Source organism: Natrix helvetica, assembly GCF_964273705.1.
Source record: "Natrix helvetica genome assembly, chromosome: 2".
Classification (NCBI taxonomy): Eukaryota; Metazoa; Chordata; class Lepidosauria; order Squamata; family Natricidae; genus Natrix; species Natrix helvetica.
Genome location: NC_138552.1, coordinates 171,090,254 through 171,110,320, shown reverse-complemented (window position 1 = coordinate 171,110,320; position 20,067 = coordinate 171,090,254). Strand labels below are relative to the sequence as shown.

Genomic DNA, 20,067 nt, shown 5'->3' with positions numbered 1-20,067 from the left:
TTCAAGGCTTCAGGGATCCACACACAGATTGCAATCCCAAAACCTAGAGGAGTCTGCAGCCTGTTACTGCCCAAAAGGCAGTGAAGTCAGCAAGAGATTTGAGCAACTCATCAGTCTTCCATGCTGGCTGTCTAATCCGCTTCACTTCATTTTAAGCTCAAATACTAATGGCAAGGCAATTTATAATTTCCCAAATATATAAATAACACACTTACTTTTAAAGAGATAGTTACTAGAAATACATTGGAAACTTACTGTTTTTTACACTGATTCCAGAAAAACATTTATTCAAAAGAATCTGTTGCCTTAAATGAAGAACTTCCATTTCTAATGCTTCAACTCTTGTTTTCCATTTGGAATCCCGTTCAGATACTGTATTGGCCAGGTGCACTGCATATTCTTTGCTGCTTTTATCTAGTGGCTTGGAGCGGATAATTGCTAAAGCCAGTGCCAACTGCAATGTTTTGAAATACCATGTTGCATCTTCTTTATCTTTTATGTCTGTTAGAATGAAAGCAAAGCCATATTAGGTATTTCTCCCCAATTAAAAAGTTGCTTTATGTTTTATTTATTCAATGATCTAAAGGAAATATTCTAGCTCTGGCAAGGCTTAATATTAATCAAAAGATTCAACCATCCAAGACAAGTAAAATTAAATATTTACAAATTGCAATGACACGTTGTCAAAAATAAATTGTAGTTTCAAAGTTTGAAAACAAAAATATGAATCAAAGGACTCTCATATTACGCTAACATATAAGGACCTGGTTTGTCAAACTTTAGATAGTGTCTATGTATATTTGTAAGTGTACAAATGAATTCTACTAAATTAAAATTCAGAAGCTATGTCCTTTAACCCTAGTCAATAATTTGGGGTAGAACGTCCCTCTGTGTTAAGCTCCTTTGAGGCTTAAGGTGAAGAAGACGAATGTAGGAGTTATTCTAAAGGTTGACATTCAACTCTGTCTCGAACACTGGAGAGTCAAATTCTTCAAATGCTGATCTTGTATTCACAACTTTGTCTTTTTACCAACTATCCATAGTGGTTCTCCCCCCCCCCCTCTAAATTTCTCAAATGGCTGAGTTGAGGCCACATATAGGGGATATTCCTGACATGCTTCCACAGCATGAGTCTTACCTTTAAAAAAATCAGGGCTGACCTTGGCTGTTTCTTGAACTAAGAAATTCCAGATGGGGAAAATAGATTGAGAAGTTTAAAAACACGGAACAGTCAAGCCTAACAAGAAACTCTTCATGCTTTTATCTGATGTGAAGCTACTGATTCAGGCAGTGGTTGTGAAAACAGCTGGATCCATAGTCATTCTAGATTCTTGCTCTTTAAATATATTTCAGTTGAAAGATGCAGTCCAGACACTAATCCCGATTAATAATCAATGAGCAAACATTGCCTTTTCTGAGAGTATATCCAACCCAGCACCCAATTCTCTGTTGCTAATGTTTTTCTCTAAAGTCTTTTAATTCAGGGGGACTTCCAATCAACTTTGGATTTCAACTATCTCTATAAATGAACAGCATTACAACAATACATAATAGGGCTACGCATGTTATGAAGATAATTTGGACAAATAGCTTTGGATCTCGTGAACACAGCATGTCTCATTTATTTACATTTTTCCCCAAGTCTGAAAACAGATTCCTTTGCTTTCAGAGCTCTATTATAGATTACTTTAATGATTCTATTCATTAGAAGAGCACTAACCCTTCTCAGGGTCAAGAAGCCTGAAAAAAGATTTGAGTGCTTTAATTTACAGTGGAGATATTGTATTCACATGAGATTCAAACCACTTCTGAATAATTTTCAAAACACAAAGCTTTATTAGCTACTATACATTACAAAATAAGTACGTTTGAACAACTTCTTGAAATAAACTGTACTAAATAATGAATATTTTGTATATATTTATGATGGCTTGAGTTCTGTTGGCTTTTAACAAATAAACTATAACATTTCCTTGAAAAGATGTCATTTAACCCCTAAAATAATTATCTTTGTACTGGAGGATATTTAATGCAAGACAGTAATTTTTTCAAGCAACCTTACTCATAGAGTACTAGAGACAAAGTGAGTACTAGAGATGAATTAATTGTCTGAATCAGGCAATTTTATTTAAAGGAAGATAATATGTCTGAAAGAGAGAGATTACTTCTCTCTTAATGAAAGAGGAACTCTAGGAAAATGAGACAAAGTAAAGAAGCTTGGCACTAGAACAGATAGGATTTGTGATGGTTTATCACTGTTATCACTGTCTGCTCTTCTGTTTTGGAGGGTTCATTTAAATGCAGGATGTTTCCTTTTGGGTAAATACAATAATTTTACCAGCAATGTTAATTTCCATATTCTCCTATAAAAAGGGTAAAGATTTCCCCTGTCCAGTTCTGTACAAATCTAGGAGGCGGTGCTCATCTGTTTCCGAGCTGAGGGAGCAAGCATGTCCTAAGACACTTCCATGGTCATGTGGCCAGCATGACTATACATTAAGGCACACTTAGAACACTGTTACCTTCCCACCAAAGTGTTATCTATTAATCTACTTGCAATTGCATGCTTTCAAACTGCTAGGTTGACCAGAATATAGCAATTCATTAATTTAGATGTTTTAGTGCTTTCCAATGTTGTACAGTTAACTAAAGGGAGAAAAATAGCCATCTATTAGTGGTGAAAAAAAATAATTTACCTATTTGTATGAATTTTCTAGACCCAAAAAAGAAAATAACTTTAGCCAAGCCAGAACATGATGAAGAGTTGGAAAAGTTAGAAAGATTGACTTTTTTATACAAACTCAAAATTACTCTCTCAAAGTACCATATTTTTCGGAGTATAAGATGCTCCGAAGTATAAGATGCACCTAGCTTTTGGGGAGGAAAACAAGAAAAAAAAATCTACCTCTGCCTCCCAGGAATTTGCCTTCTTGCAGCAAACAGCTTGTTTCAGTTTCAGTTTAGCCTGATTAGCACAAGAAAAAAAAATCTGGCTCTGCCTCCCAGCAATTTGTCTCCTTGCAGCAAACAGTGTGTTTCAGTTTCAACACAGCTTGATTAACAGAAGCAGCTGATTGTCAGTTGGATTGGCCTCCCCACGATCAGTTGTTTCAGGCTGCAGGGATTGCCATAGCCTCTTGCCGCCTCCACGCGTCCCGTTTTCAGTCTCTGCATGCCCCATTTTCTGCCCGTTCCAGGTGGCGGGGATCGGAATAAGTGGAAAATGGGGTGCAGGGAGGGCAAAAATAGGGTGCGAGGAGGCAGCAATAGGCAATGGCAATCCCTGCAGCCTGAAACAGCTGATGTGCTGTGCTGAAACTGAAACAGTGTCAGGCCTGCAGCGGTTCCTTTAAGAATCTTTGGCCTGCTGCACTCTCTCTTCTAGCTTCATCTTTAGTATGCATATTCATTAAGGGGGGAGGGGAATAGCAATGAGTAGAATGTGTTGTTTTCAAAATAAAAAATTCCTTTCTAGAAGCTCAAGGTTATTCTTTGTCTCTGCACCTTGGCACCTGACCGGAACCAGCGGAGTGGAGATGACAGCATGGAAGAAGAAGATTGGACCATGTGATGGATTAGTGGGTGTGGGGACAAGATCATGAACTTTCACTGGGTGGGAATCCTAGGTAACTTCCAGAATTGGGATTCCACAGTACGATGCCAACATGTCTGTCTTATTAAACTGGAACTTTAAGGATAGTTTTGCCTTGGACTCTGATTTAATTCTGCATGATATTTGGAACGCTGACAAACAGGCTGTTTGCTACAAGCAGGCAAATTGTTGAGGCCGAGGCCAAAGGGTGGGGGCCGGCAGGTGGACAGGACTAAATTTGGTGTATAAGATGCACCCAAATTTTCACCCTCTTTTACGGGGAGAAAGTTTGTCTTATACTCTGGAAAAAACGGTATTTCACTTCATATTAAAAGATCGGAACATTAAGAATTCTGAAACGACAAAAGTAGAAAATGTGCTTACAACTCTGAAACAAACCCACACTTTTTGTGAAATCCTATCTCTTACCTGTAGAGACCACAAAAAAGAACGAGTTCCAAATTTGCAAACGTAACCCTATCTTGAAATACAAGGGCACATTCAAACTGCCAGTTTAACAGGCTTTCTTCCAATCATGAGACTGCATATTAGTAAGTCAGTATAAATCTCCATCAATAACTATTTCTCCTGTGCTTTGGTTAATTGGGAGGTAGAGGGTGCTGGCCTAACAGTTTTCTGAGAGGCAAGTTAATATGCAGTGTTTTGTGGATTTCATGCAGAAAATAAGGACATCTGCCAATAACTCTCCCTCACATGAGACATAGGGTTGGGAAAAGAGGTAAGGTCTGATTTATAGCTAGACTATTGTCTATGGTTTAGCCATTAGTTTAGTACTTGATCCAGGGGGTGAATGGGAGCTTTCCACCTATTCTGCTGTACCCAAAAATCCTTATATATCCCATAGATGATCTGTGGATTATTCTTCTCACTCTTCTGTCTAACACTCATCTGTCTCTTATTTGCTTGTCTGTCTTTCAAGTTGTTTCTTGCTCAAGTGCTCATTTTATCACTTGCATATTATCTCCAATGCATTCATCTTTCTCCATCATTTGTCTTCTTTATTCATCGGTTCTCATGTTTGCTATATTGGTTACTCATGCACTTTTATCATTTACTCTCATTTATTTTCCCTTTCTTGCTTTCACAACTATCATTTTTGCTGATTTTTTTACTTGCTCATCTTTCTTGTTTTTGTTTGTCTATTTGTGTTATATTCTCTTTTGTTGTCTATAGGAACTGCTGATATGGATGGTTGATAGGTGCTCCAAAGTGACTTCCCCATTTTATCCAGGTACATTTTGGCATTTTTAAAAATGTATCTAGTAGTCACACATGACAAAAGAACCATATAATGTCTGACCTGCATTTGGTAATGCACTACTTGGGCATCATGCAGACAAATGCCTTATGTCTGAATATTCCTATTATCAATGCCAAAATAGCCTCTCCCTTGACTTTAGGGGAGAGTGGTTCCCACAGCAACAAAAACTGGAATTGGGCTAACTTGAGCTTCTACAAGTAAAGTATTGTACACTGTGTATATAGCAAGTCCTATGATGGGAGAAGATAATAAACCCAATTATTAACAATTATGGATTGGATAAATAAAAAAGTTAAAAGACTTAGCTCTAGGATGCTGATAAAAAGAAGGTTCAAATGAGGACATTTCATTCGAATGTTAGCAAAGAATTATTAACCCCTATTAGGGAGACATATGGATGTGCCCTGGAGTACACAGTGCAAGTATTTAAGCAATTTTTGTGCATGTCAGAATCAGCACTAAAGGAACCTACTTACGTATAATGATAGACACTGATTCGGGGTAGCAGAAACAACAGATTAAGAAAAAATAGTCTTAAAATTATAGCATGTTAGCTATATTTACCACATCTGCATACATACAAATGCAGAGTATTTAAAGCATAATCCATAACATATTAAATCAGGACTTCAATCAGTTTATGTCTTGGGCTGTAGAAGCTTGAAACTTTTAAACCTTTCTTAATAACTTCTGAACTAAAAAGATAGGCATTAGCTTTGCTAATTTGGGTTATTTTATTAATTAAACATTTTCTTCAAATTTAAGAGACTATATATAACAATTCTTAGTAGTAAAATAAAAAGATTAATTTTTATTTATTTATTTATTTACTGAGCGCTTATAGACCGCCCCCTCTCCCGCAAGGGACTCGGGGCGGTGTACAGTCCATATAGGAAATACATCAAATAAATAACTATAAAATTAAACAATTAAAATTATTAAGTAAATAGATAGATACGAAGGAGGATAAAAAAAGGTTTAAAGAACTGTACTGCTGAGTAAATAATTTAAAACCCCAACAAATATCCCATAAAATTAAATTTAAAAAACAATTCCCCTAAAAAACCAGTTAAGAAATATGTTTGCCAGGAGGTAGCAGTTATGATTATGCCAGGCCAGCCAATCGGAACAGGTGTGTCTTCAATTTTTGTCGGAAGGAGCGGAAGTCGGTGGTGGTTCTAATGTCGGGGGGGAGGTCATTCCAGAGGGTTGGGCCCATCACAGAGAAGGCCCTACTCCTTGGCGCCGCCCGTTGGCATTGCCTAGTGGACGGCACTAGGAGAAGTCCCTCCCTGTGAGAGCGAATTGGCCGCAGGGATGTGTGTGGAGAGATGCGATCCCGCAGGTAGCTAGGTCCTGTGCCGCTTTGAAGATGGTGATCAAAACCTTGAAACGCACCCGAAAAATCACAGGCAGCCAGTGCAGCTCGCGCAGGAGTGGTGTTACGTGGGAGTACCTAGTACTCCCCATGACAGCCCGCGCGGCTGCGTTCTGGACTAGCTGCAGTCTTCGGGCGCATCCCAAGGGAAGCCCCATGTAGAGAGCATTGCAGTAGTCCAGGCAAGACGTCACCAGTGCATGAGTGACCGTGCGTAGGGCATCCCAGTCCAGAAGGGGGCGCAATTGGCGCACCAGGCGAACCTGGTGGAACGCCCCCCTTGCCACGGCTGCCACATGGTCATCCATTGACAGCCGGGCATCTAGGAGGACGCCCAAATTGCGCGCCCGTTCCACAGGGGGCAATTGTTCGCCCCCTATGGCCAGCGATGGGGTCAGCTGGCTGAACCGAGGTGCCGGTAGCCACAGCCACTCAGTCTTGGAGGGGTTGAGTTTGAGTCTGTTGTCCCTCATCCAGACCCCGACGGCTTCCAAACATCGGGACATCACTTTAATGATGTATCTTCTTAGCTACAAGGACTAAAATGTGTTTGCATCAATGGTTAAGTCCTTGAAAAAAGATGAATGTTCTTCCTAACACATGGTGCTTTTTTGATATTCTCTTTTGAGACCTCATTTGTTATTTATTCTTCTTGTTTCACTTTTTGCATCTTTATAAACCTTAGACATATACAGTAGCAATTTCCAGAATGTAGAAGATATTACTATTTTGATAGCTACTTGAGAATGTGGGGAAAACAAGTGACTGGGAAGAATATAAATTTCAACAGAGATGCAAACAATGAGAGGATGAGAAATGAGATAGATATATTAAAAGAGTAAGAACGTGTATCAAAATCTTGTTGCACTCTTAATCTGCAATTCTATTTGTAGTTAACTGACAATTAAGCACCACTGAAATTAGTGAGATTTCTTACAAGACATTAATACAATACATTAATTTTGTACAAAAGCACTACATGAACAAGATCACTAAAAATAGCATGATCTAAGGAGAATATTTAGATTAAATTAGGAAGTTTTACTTATGGGCCACTTTAACAAAATGTTTAGAAAGCCCCCAGATATAAAACTTTTATGGTCTTCCTTGTGTACTACATAACTTCCCCTCCCCCTGAAATAAAACAGCATCTATATTAATGGTTCTTACTGTTCACCCCTTTTCCCAGACTCCAATAATATTGTTACCCTGCGTCCCCAAAAAAGCCAGACAGTGTTGTTTTACACAAGCGCCCTGTCCATGGCAGTCCCAAACTGGATCTTGGATTCATAAACAAGCAATTACAAACTGTTCCGTTATAGCAATAGCATTTAGCACTTACGACTTACATACCACTTCACAGTGCTGTACAGCCCTAAGTGGTTTACAGAGTCAGCATATTGCCCCCAGCAACCTGAGTCCTCATTTTACCGACTTTGTGGGGATGGAAGGCTGAGTCAACCTTGAGCCAGTGAGAATTGAACTGCTGGCAGCCAACAGTCAAAAGAAGTAGCCTGCATACCGCATTCTAACCACTGTGCCACCACAGCTCTTATCTTTAGAATACGCCCAAATCACCACCAGTTTAAGAACTACTAATCCATGTATGCAAGAGATGTATGAAAATGGCTACTTGAGTTTACTATTTTATTTCAGCTCAGGTTAATTTTAAATAAAAAAAAATAGAATAGAATAGCCACTTTTCATTCAATGCTTCCAACAATATAGTTGAAGTTGTTAGATTGGGTATTGAGAAGGCAGACACAGGCTTATAGCAACAACAGCTCTTTGTTAACAGTAGAATAGTATGTACAATCCAGCAACTGCTTGGTCTGACAGCAGCCCTTTTATAGGGAGCTGTCAGACCTCTCGACCAATAGGATTAAACCTCTGTTCCCGCTGGAACAGAGGACCTTGGTGGAAATCATGGTAGTTAGAGTGAACATCTAACAGAAGCTACATCTGCATATGCCAGCAACTAATAATTTAATCTTGCTGCATGGTAGGTAACCTAATGCCATTTCAGCCAAGAATTGTTGTATTGAGTTTACCCACATAATCTTAAACTCAAGAGGAAAGGACTTCAAAGGGCAGCTTTCAAATGGCTTTTCAAATCTTACCCTTCTGCTTATATATAACCTATATCCATTTTTTATGTAAAGTGGAGGAATGAGGGGCCCAATTAGTCTCATGAAAATGTAGTACATTTACTATAGATCTCAATGTATACAAGATAAAGAAAGCACATCAAGTTTAAGAAACCCAATAAAAGAAAATAATGATAAATTCCTGTGAGTTGAATGTCTGTGTAGAAAGATGGAAGGAAACGGGAGGAACAAGAATGGCTCCTCTTTTCTTAAGGCTCAATAAGCACACTACAATGTCAGTGGTGAATTAGTAGAATGACACAAAGGCACAGCCTATATTATTAAATACAGAAGTGCCACAAAAGGCAATGAGGGGAAGGAGAAATCAGTATTCATGACACAATACTTAAGCACATTATGTACAATGATGTACACAGACTGTAGAGATACCTACAAATCCACTGCTGGAACTGGGGAAATATAACATTTTGCACAACTGAAATATAGAATAGAATAGAATTCTTTATTGGCCAAGTGTGATTGGATACACAAGGAATTTGTCTTTGGTGCATATGGTCTCAGTGTACATAAAAAGACAAGATACATTCGTCAAGAATCATAAGGTACAACACTTAATGATGGTCATAGAGTACAAATAAGCAATCAGGAAATAATCAATATAAATCATAAGGATATAATCTTGGCAGAAAAATAAAGCGTACTTATGACACTAATGCATAGCTATTTGAAACATAAGTGTCCTTTATTCTAGATTGGCAAATATTGGTAAAGTTCCTGATTAGAATTACATGCAGAAGAAAGAGTGATATGAGGAATTGTGACTAAAAATATATATTTCCTTTCCCTTCTGGTTTTCTTCATGGAAAATATGCTTATGCTACATGCTATGATAGATGATGACCAACTTTTGTTAGCTTAAGGGCTGCGTCAAACTTTGCTTGGCAAAGAAGGGCTATATACCAAAAGTTAAGTAAGAGGGCCAGGTTCCAATTTTGCATGGGGAATTTTGGATTTGTCAAAAGGTGAAATTGATGTCTTGAGTCTCTGTAAACATAATGGTGTAATTTTGCTCCTTAAAATATGCAACCTTTGGGGAATGGAAAATAGTTGTGGTTCTCTATAGTAATCATGTTAAGCTGTTGAGAGAGCAAGAACTTTAAGAATAAGAGTATATTCTGAAAAGTGAATTAACTTTCAGTTATAACAGGAAGCAAATAATATATTAATAAAGAAAAACCTACCATCATATTGGTACCATCATACTTCATACAGTATGAAAAACTATAACTGATTCATAGCTGGACACAAAATGATTCTAGATACTTAAAGTTAGGTCAGCAAAATTCAGGATCTCACATGACAGAAATTGTCTGCAGTGTGAAATAGATGTCATTTGTCCTTGAATACCTAATATGTTGGATAATGTCTATGTATTCTCCCTCTATATATACAGGAGAGAGATACTGAATAGTATGGTATAAAATTAGTACTAATCTATGGTACATGTGATTTCCCTATCCATGAAGAATTGTAGCCTTGCTGTATTTTTTTCTCTTTCAAAAGAATGCTTTAAGTTGCTGACATAACTATGGCAAGAGAAAAATCACCCCCACTCATTAAGGCTCCATGCCAAAGTAATCAGTCGCACGAATTGTGCTTTCTATGGCAAGAGAAGAAAAACTTACTTAATTAATTAACTTATGCTGTTTATTTTTTAAAAAAACAGTCTTCTGGTTTCAAGAGAAATCACAGTATTTTAAGACGCTGGTAGGAATGCAGCAGAAAAGACAGAACACGCAGAGAATTTTTTTTCTTAGAAATTACAATTTAGAGCCATATTGGTGCAGTGATTATGGTATCAGTCTAGAAACTGGAAGATTGTGAATTCTAGTCCTGCCTCAAGCACAAAGGCAGCTTGGTAACCTTGGGTCAGTCAGTCTCTCCCAGCCCTAGAAAGAAGGGATTGGCAAACCACTTCTGAAATCTTTCTAAGAAAACTGCAGGAATTTGTCTAGGGCCTAGGCCATGACTAGAAGTTAACATTATCCAGAAGATACCAAAAAAGATTACAATTCAGCAAATAATTTTAAAGCTTTAATTGATAAGCTTCATGATAGTATACTTAAAATGTGTAAGGTTGCTGTACTATATATATCTTCTTGAACTTTCAACCCATTAATCTCACCTCCCAATCTCATTTCCTTGTTAGAAAAATAAACTTTTTCAGTGCTGTCTCATGAGAATATTTAAGAGACTCTAATTTAGTGAACAGTAACTTTAAACTTCAATGATAAAGCAGCTGTTAAATTTAATATGAGCACAGGGAATCTATTTCATCATAACCTTACAAGGATGAAAATGTGGTTCCTACATCCAAGTTTGATTTCCAAACACAAATAAATACAAAAATGTTAGCATAAATATGAGCCTATTTATAAACTAAAAGTCATTTGTATTACCTCACCACTAGCTATAGCTAGACAACTAGCTTTACCTATATCAAGTTTCTAATAGGTGCTTTTTAATTATGAAAATTTCAGAGATAACACTCAATCCAGGTAGTTTTTTAACAAAGGGCACAACTCCGAAAATCATACTTCTATTCCAGGATAAGAACATCACTTAGGCTAATAGGAAAAGGTGTCTTGCACTCAAGAGCAACAAGAGATAATTTTGTATATTTTGGTTTTTGGAGAAACACCATTCCTCTGGCTAAGCAAAGGGAAAATGCCTTGTTTAAACTTGTGTTTATCATTTTATAAGCATGAATTACATATTACAGTTCATCTATAAATGTTCCACCAATTAATTGTGATATTTTTTTCAGTTGATTAATTTTTTTTATCTGACTGATCAATTGGATATTACCATCATTGAAATCAAATTTTTGGAGCCATAAACTTGATGCGGTTCCTAACACATTGCCAAATGTTAAATAAACAAAGCTAACAATCTCTTCAGAAACAGCCTGGCTGTCAAAGCACAGTACAGGTAGTCCTCGACTTACAACCATTCATTTATTGATCATTCAAAGTTACAATGGCACTGAAAAAAAGCGACTTATGACTGTTTTTCACACTTATTACTGTTGCAGCAACCCTATGATCACATGATTTCCATTCGGATACTTAACAAGTGGTTCATATTTATGTCAGTTATCATATCCCAGGGTCAAGTGATCTCCTTTTGCGACCTTCTGACAAGCAAAGTCCATGGGGAAGCCAGATTCCCTTAACAACCATGTTGCTAATTTAACAAGTGCAGTGATTCACTTAACAACTGGGGCAAGAAAGGTCATAAAATGGGGCAAAACTCCCTTAACAAATTTCTCACTTTGGGAAAGTTGGGGCTCAACATTAAATCGAGGACCACCGGCACCTCTACAGAGGAAGAGTTGCATCAACCAGGAGTATTGGGAGGCTCTCACTTCACCTCACACAACCTACTGCAAATATTATGTGACATGGCAGGGCTCCATGCTGAGGAAAATGATTGATGGTTGAAACAAACCCAAGGAATTCCCTATCCTGTGTCACATTAAACCAGTCAGGACAGCGTCAGTCAGTGGCCTAGTTCTACTGGCACAACTACAATTCGCGTGGAAGTGAAAACGGGTTTAGGCCAGAATGCTTTTTTAATCACCTCAAGCCCTCCAGGATAACCTAATTTAATGGGGGCGTGTGTGTCTGTTTTTCTGCATTCTGACTGACCCGAGGAACTATTTTCCCACTTAAAAGTACGCTGGAAGACAACAAATTCCACAGAAGTTAATCTGCAACCGGGATAGACTTGGGGACATTTCAAAGGCGCTGGGTTCCAACACGAGGCCAAGCATCTATCTCTGCGTTATGTCGTGGCAGAAGTAGCAGCAACCGGGCAAACCGCATCTACCCGGGCTTCCCACTTCTCAGCAGCCCTGACCACTCACCTGCAGCCCGTCGCCCTGCAGCAGCCGGCAGGCTCTCTGTAGGGCCGCTGCCTTTCACACAGGGAAAAGCCGGGGCCTCCATGCCATCACCCAGCCTTCACCCCTTGCTGATCTCGGTGCTGCTTGCGCGGCAGCAATCGCTCCACGCAAGTCCGAGACAAACCACGCCGCCCCTAGCGAGGCCCGCGCGCCTCAGGGGGAAAAAGCACTCCCGCGCTGAGGACGCGCCGAAGAAAGCGGCTGGGATGGTTGGTATTGTCCCGCGCTGTGCTAAATCTCCCTGCAACTACTACGGCTGTTCTTTTTTTAAAAAGCCCGTTATGAGTCCCCCCCCCCCCAATTCTGATTAAGCGCTCATAAGTGGGACGGTTTTGCGCTTAAAAACCAAAGCAAGCCAATGGCTGGCTTGAGGCTAACTGTGGTTTGAATTTGAGGGACAAAATGCGTCTGGAGCGAGGTGGAAAGGAGCTGTAACAGCTGCACTCAGTAAACCTCTCTGATCTTTTGAGAGCAATAAGATAATGTACTTTCCTCAGCAGAAAGTGTGCATTTATTTTTGTGTGGGTAGGGTCCACTTGATGGTAAATCGGGTAACCTGCCTGGAGCAAATTTAGGCATTCAGCCATTAGTGGATATTCGTGTTTATTCCCCAAGGGTGCAATGATCTTCATAATCACGGTGGGAAATCTGATTGAGTAGAATAGAGTTATGTCTGAGGAAATCCCACAGGTTTGTGGAGCAAAGTTGTCTGTCCTTAGTGAGAAACAACCTTTTGCTCTACAAAGAGGAAGTAAACCTATGTACTTTCTATCATACTTTACTTATGGCATAACAAAAGAATTTTTTAAGGTGTTCAACTCATCCTGCCCTCATTTCCAACTGACTTTATCCTTCACCGTGTGAGGTATGCTATTTGTTCATTGTTAAGATTTATACCCACATTTTCTTCCTGTATCTCAGAGCAGTGTATATAGTAGTTCTTACACAGTGACCCCTGCCCTTCCATCCTACATCTAACAGGAGGAAGACTGAGCTGGGAGAAATTGACCCAAGGCATTTAGCTCCAATGGCTAAAGATGGATTTGAACCTCAGGGTTCTTAATCAACGTTAGAAGTCATATTCAGAAGTCTTTCCATCAGTTTTCTACCTACAGTATTGTTCTGAAGTTGGTTAAATTGAAACAGCATTAAACTACTTAGAAAATCCATATTTTCTACTATAATGAAAATGGTCCTTGAGCTGAAATATCAGGAGGTTGACAATGGAGGGAAAAGCAACCAAGCGTCTAAAGAACAATGGCATTATGCAAAAAAAATACATTGAAGACGGAGAAGATTCTGAAAAGCAGGTAGAATTAATAAAACAATTTCAAACCAGTAATCCTTTATAAATGTGCCTTTTGATAGAGTTGTTCTGGAAAAATCTTCCATACTTTGGGTGGAGGGTGTTTGATAAAAACTATTATAGTGCATTTGGAGGCCACCTCATTGGAGAAGAAGGCTTCAAAATTAAATATTTAAAATTTTGCTTCCATCTTGCCCAAGATATATTGTTTTGCTCATTGACACTATTACTATCTTTCTAATGCAAGATAAAACATGTTGATATCTTCACTATGTACTGTGTAATGAATTATAATAAATTTGTAACTATTGGTGCCTTATAATGTTGATAATTATGACAGAAATACAGTTCAAATATACACAAGCTCTTTTGATCTCAATTTGCAACTATAAATGGATCTATTGAATCAGGATGCTCAGGGAATAATGAAATGTTTCTCTAGCAACTTTTCAAAATATCGTAATATGGCTTGAGGCTTTTTCACTCAGTTGAATTCCTGTTAATATGGCTCAGAAAATATGAAACATGGTACTTCTGTTTCATTTCTAATAAAAGAGGAAAATGCTTTTCAGCATATTGTTGTCCATGTCACACTGATTCAGAGCAACTCACAATATATGAAAATATGCCAACAATTCAAAAAAAGTAAGAGTAATAACGTAGCTCTTAGCAACAACAACAAAAACTCATAATAAACGTGCATAACTAATACAATGCAACAAAGACTTCTGATACTTAAACTGGGGGGAAACCACTTATTCATCATTATATAATGGGTTCATCTAACATCCTGGTTGAAAGTCAGAGAAAAGCCAGGTCTTCAAGGTCTTATAGAAGGCTAAAAGGATTGGATCCATCTAAAATTGAAGGGGTGTGTGTGTTAAGGAATCCCATTTTAAGGCAAGTGTATGGGCTCTGCTAAACTTTATTGTTTCAGAGAAGGGACACATAGCATGCCTACCCTGTTGGATTTGGTAGGATGAATGGAAGCAATTAGAGATGGCAATCCCATAAATCTTGAATTGCACCCAGAAGCCTACTGAGAGTCAATGCAGCTTATGATGCAGTGGTGTTAACACGGTGTGTCCAAAACGGGGGTTGGTTCCTGCCAGTTCTAACCTCTTCTATAGAATAGGTTCCACAAATCTACAGTGCCGTTTAGAACCGGTTCCAGCTCCCTCCCCCTGCCCGTCCGCACATCATCAAGATGAAGAGCAAGAGAAGGAATTCTGGAAGTCCACAAGTCTTAAAGCTATCAAGTTTGAACACCCCTGGAGTTTTTTTTCTAAAGGGTTAGGGGTGCAAGGGTCTTGTAACTTGACAGCTTTAAGACTTGGTCACATGGCTGGCAAGCCACTCCCACCTGATCACATGGTCAGCAAGCCACTCCCACCCAGTCACATGGCCGGCAAGTCACTCTCACAAAGCAGGCCACACCTACAGAAGAGGTTCTGAAAAAATTTAAAACCCACCATTGGTCCAAAACTGCATTTGTTACTGTAAAGGCCCTCCTGCTCACAGCTGCCACCTCCCCAAGAAGCAGCAATGAGATCCCCAAATTGTGAACAACCCTAGGAGAATCAATCCAACGCAGAGTCAAAGGCAGAAAATCTCCAGGCCGCTAAAACTCAGAACTGCTTGATCTTATTAAGACTAAACTGAAGTCTGCTTTCCCGCAGCTTCCAGGCACTAGGAAAAAAGTTTGCTGACACCATTTGGGTGGCCTGGGTCTCCATGTACAACTGTGAATTTTCATCAGCATACTGAGAATACTTAATTCCATGTTGGCGGATGACCTTTAATATTTACCATATATATATTAAATGGATCTGAGAAAAGAATACAATCCTAAGATGTCTTGTAATGCTAGATCATTCTTCACTTCCAACACTAATTGGAACTAGCCTTGAAAGAAGGTGGAGAGCCACTGCAAAACTGTGTCTCCCACTCCCACCTCCCTAAAGCAGTCCAGAAGGGTAGCATGGTTAATGGTATTGAAAACTTTTAAAAGATTCAAAATGCCAAGGACAGGTATACCTTCCATCCTGAACTCCCAGAAATCATCAATACATATGATCAATAAATTTCAGTACTACAACTTGAAACCTGACTGGAAAAGATCATCCACCACCTCTAGGGTCCTCCATGAGCTATAAGCTTACTATCTTCTGAATAATCTTTTCTAAAAAGCTTGGAAAAGATATGGAAAGCCCAAAAATAAAACAGAATAAGAGGAACCTTTTCCATCGTATCTTTGGGGCCATTGTTAACAAATTGCGAAGTGTGAATGTCATTCTTTTTTCAGTGGTCTGAGCAGTAACTTTAACCTTTACTTTGAACGGCATGAGGAATGTTATCTTTAGAAATTGCTCCTGATGGAGACATTAGAGGTAGCTATTAAAAAATCTGGTTTTAGTAAAAAGGTCAAGGCTACATGTGACTGAAACTTCATTTTTGACTGTTTAGGTGCCTCAGCCTTCATCCCAGGAGTGTTTTATTAAGGGTTCACAAAGAAAAATGCAAAACTAGGACTGATGTGAATGTGTAATCTTTTTGCCTTTATTGGCTTAGTAGAATATGACATTTTAGTCCTTAAAACCCACTTCAGAAAATTGCTTTTTTGCATACCATCATCTCAGGTGGCAGCCTTTATATTTCTCTCAAACTTGCCACGTTTAGCTACTACAGAATAGAGTGCTCTCCTTTTTGAGAATTTTATTTATCAGACTGACGATTCAGGTCATTTTTCCTCTCTGGGGAACACATCTTTTTCTGAAGGAAGGTACGCATTGACCTACCTTCCCGTAAACTGTCTGTGGGAATCGAGTTTCCGGAATTCAACTTAAGGAAAACTGACACAGATACCACAAAAGAAAGTGCTGTGTGGAGAAATTCACACTTGCACAAACACAAGGGCAATGGGGAATCAGCAAAAGAGATCCTCATGGTTAGAATAAAATATGTCTGTCACATCTCCTTACATCATGGTTAGAGTTACCATCTCTCTAGAGTTTTGACCCAGGAAGATGAAGTCAGTTATTCTGTCCACAACATCTTCACCTATTTGTATCAGGTGGGCACTAGCAGCTAGTATAGTTTTAAGATTTATTTCCTCCCATGATGAACATTGGACTAATTTTTGCATTTTCTATCTTCAACAAGAGATTTCCTGAAGTGTTCCCTACTTCCAGCCACCAATGGTATTAGCAAAGCTGGAGTTGATCATATGTCTTACAGCAATTTCCAGTTCCAGTTTCTACTCCAGCATTTCTCATGATCTGCATCTAAACTAAGTAGACAGAAAATATATAGTCTTGATGAAAACTTTTCCCAGCAAGAACCATTTTCTTGCTTATACAATTTCATTTTATTGATGGAGAGGTCTAGTATGATTTTTAAAAAAAACGCTATTTATAGTTTGTTGGTTGCATGCAGTCAAAAGATTTTGTATAATCAATAAAACAAAATTTTGTGGGAAGTCTCTTGCATTTTCCATTATCCACTGGATATTTGCAATGTGATCCCAGATATCACTGCCTCCTCTGAAGCCTTTGATAATTCCCTTCCTTTGTGTTGTTAAAGCCTGGGTTGTAAAGTCTTGAGGATTATTTTACTAGAAGGTGAAATAACTGTAATTGTTCAGTAGTTTGAACATTTATGGAGGTTCTTTTAGGGAATATCAGTAGACCCAGGCAAAATGTGTGAGCAAGCCATTGTGGGATATGAGTATCAGCCTGACCTGGTAGAATTATATTCCCCAAATAATTTTTGCACATGCCTATTTTATATTTTCTGATTGACAGTTTGTGGGTATGCATTTATACTTTTTAATGCAACAATATGGAAATAGTTTGGCATTATGCTTCTTCTTGGAAGGCTTTTTTTCTTTCTAGTCTTGCCCTTAACCCTGTGGTCCTATGATATAAGGAGTTTGCATGCCCAACCTTGCTTAGCTTCTGAGACTAGACAAGAGAGGCGAACAGATGCTATTGGCTAAGTAGAATATTCAGTAGAATATTAATATTAATCTCTTGCATGTATAATATTCCAGAGTAATTGTGGTTAAACCATTATTATTGGCATTATTGGATTCATCATGTCCAAAGTTATTATTTGACGTGTTTCATTGGATGTTGGGATCTAGTTGGTTTCCAGCCTAATACTTTAACTATAATTCTTTTTCCCTCCATAAGTTGTTATAAAGTATAACTGGATTGCCCTTAAAAAATAAATAGCATTAAATCTTGTTTGGTTGTATTAAACTTTGAAATATGAAAATTTGCTTCATAATAAATGAATTTCTCATTCCTTCCATTTCCTTGGCTGGAAGGCACCGAGTTCAACCAAGTAAGGAAAATCTTCAGCAGCAGCTGCCAATGAACACAATTATTTCAGAGAATCCTGTTCCATTTAAAGAGACTGTCAACCTGGCTGACAGTCTGATTGATTATGAACTGGAGTTGAATAATCAGACTTTGAGGCACTCATTATAAGGTTTCTTTATTGTTGTTCTCATTATGTTGTGGTTTTTTTAATGTAAGACACCTTGAATTGCCTTGTGATTGAGGTGGCATTCAGGTTGATTAAATAAAATCAATCAATCAATCACTCTTACAAAGTATATGTTTACAATTGAAACACTCAGACAAAAAGTTGTTTCCACACAGAATAAAATTAAAGAGTTTGAGAAAATGTTGAAATCTCATGATAAAAGAACCCAAGCCCTGTAAAAGACTGAGAAATCACATTGTGAGGAACCTGGCGACATGGCATGATGAGCTAATTCCAATCCAAGGTCATTTATGCCAGACAAATTTTGGAATTTTTAATGCAGCCTCCACTAACTAATAATGTTTTTGTGAGGTGTTCCTGTTTTTGTGAGATTTCCCTGTCGAAATTTAATCAGCTTTCTTGGTTTCATCAAGAAGTCGATTTATCATAAATCAAGTATAGTTGTAGGAATATAGTTTGGCAAACCCCAAGTGATACCTTGCTGTTCTCTAGGCAAACAAGATCATTAGACTATGCAGAAAAGAAATAATCTCCCTTGACTTGACTCCAAGATTGTCAACAATCATAAAGAATTTAATGAAGTTTGGGAGATGAGACAACAAGGGAATAAGTCTTTATCCTGTCACTGGAAGTTGAAGGGGGAATATTTCATGATCCTAGGTTGTTACCAAACGCCTGAAAATATGATGTGAAATCCATTCAGATACTGAATTACAACAGTAGTCCTAATAATTTTGCAAAAATCAAGAAGGGCTATGGTGACACAGTGGTTAGAATGCAGTATTGCAGGTTACTTCTGCTGACTGCTAGCTGCCAGCAATTTGGCAGATCGAATCTCACCAGGCTCAAGGTTGACTCAGCCTTCTTCCAAGGTAGGTAAAATGAAGACGCAGATTGTTGGGGGCAATATGCTGACTCTGTAAACTGCTTAGAGAGGGCTGGAAAGCATTCTCTAAGTCTAAGTGCTATTGCTATAGATATCAACACGGTTAAAGAAGCAGTATCTGTGAAAGAGAATTCCTTCCCTGGCAAGTTGAATGAGGTTTGGATCTTTGGGTTTCAAACTTTGTTTAGACTGCTCAGCACAGGAGTTTCCCCATCCACTGGGAGTACACAGAAGGATTTTTTTATTTTAGCAGGCAATTATTTTACTCTGTGTCTGTCTATTTAACAACTCACAATTGCTTAACAATCACAATTGGGAAAGTTAGGACTGTGACCACTGAGTCATGTGGGCATCTTGCTTAACAATTTGAACATCTTATAACTGGAATTCTATGCCCGTTTGTGGTCCTTGGTAACAAATTACACCCCAACCTCTTAAATATTAACAAGCCAGCATATCATAAGATCTAATTAACATTATTTCATATTGTCCTGTCTACAAGTTACCGTATTTATTCGAGTATAACACGCACACGTGTATAACGTGCACCCCTAATTTTCGATTAAAAATCGGTATTAAATTTTGTTTCACACCAAGCATTGTAATTGACAAAAAAACGTTTTCTCCATTCTCTAACATTCGTCTCTGGTACAGTGAATTCTCGGCTAGCTGCTCGATTTCCGTGAATTTCAGCATGATCAACAACTTTGAGCTTGAATGAAGCGTCATATGCAGAACGTTTTCTCTTGATACCCTGAGTTGCCATCTAACGGGTACCAGTATATCAATTAAAATATGAAGAACACTGAATTACGGTACGCAAAACACTGAATTGTACAAAAGCAATGCTTACCGTAACGTGTGGGCGAGGCGAGGAAATGAAGCGGCGACCATACAGCAGATAATAAGAATTCTCACCCCCAGTTCGGGCCGCCCACTGTACGCGACGAGGGGATGTTTTTTTTTCTTCGCCCTCGCTTACTGTGAGCGGCTGCAGCCGGAAAAGGCGCAGTGCGAACTCACAATTCGCCTGCGC

At 38.6% G+C, this 20,067-nt stretch overlaps 1 protein-coding gene across 1 annotated transcript in view; it reads right to left on the bottom strand.

Moving 5' to 3' along the window:
• The window catches only part of MEI4 (meiotic double-stranded break formation protein 4), a gene marked incomplete at both ends in the record, with an annotated part of 64,290 nt that extends 44,493 nt beyond the window's left edge, over positions 1 to 19,797 (bottom strand). The window contains 3 exons of the mRNA XM_081943889.1: positions 256 to 501; positions 16,432 to 16,531; positions 19,669 to 19,797. Of these exons, the coding sequence (XP_081800015.1) occupies positions 256 to 501; positions 16,432 to 16,531; positions 19,669 to 19,797 (475 nt within the window). The remainder of the gene's footprint in view (positions 1 to 255; positions 502 to 16,431; positions 16,532 to 19,668) is intronic.
• Positions 19,798 to 20,067: the final 270 nt, after the last annotated feature.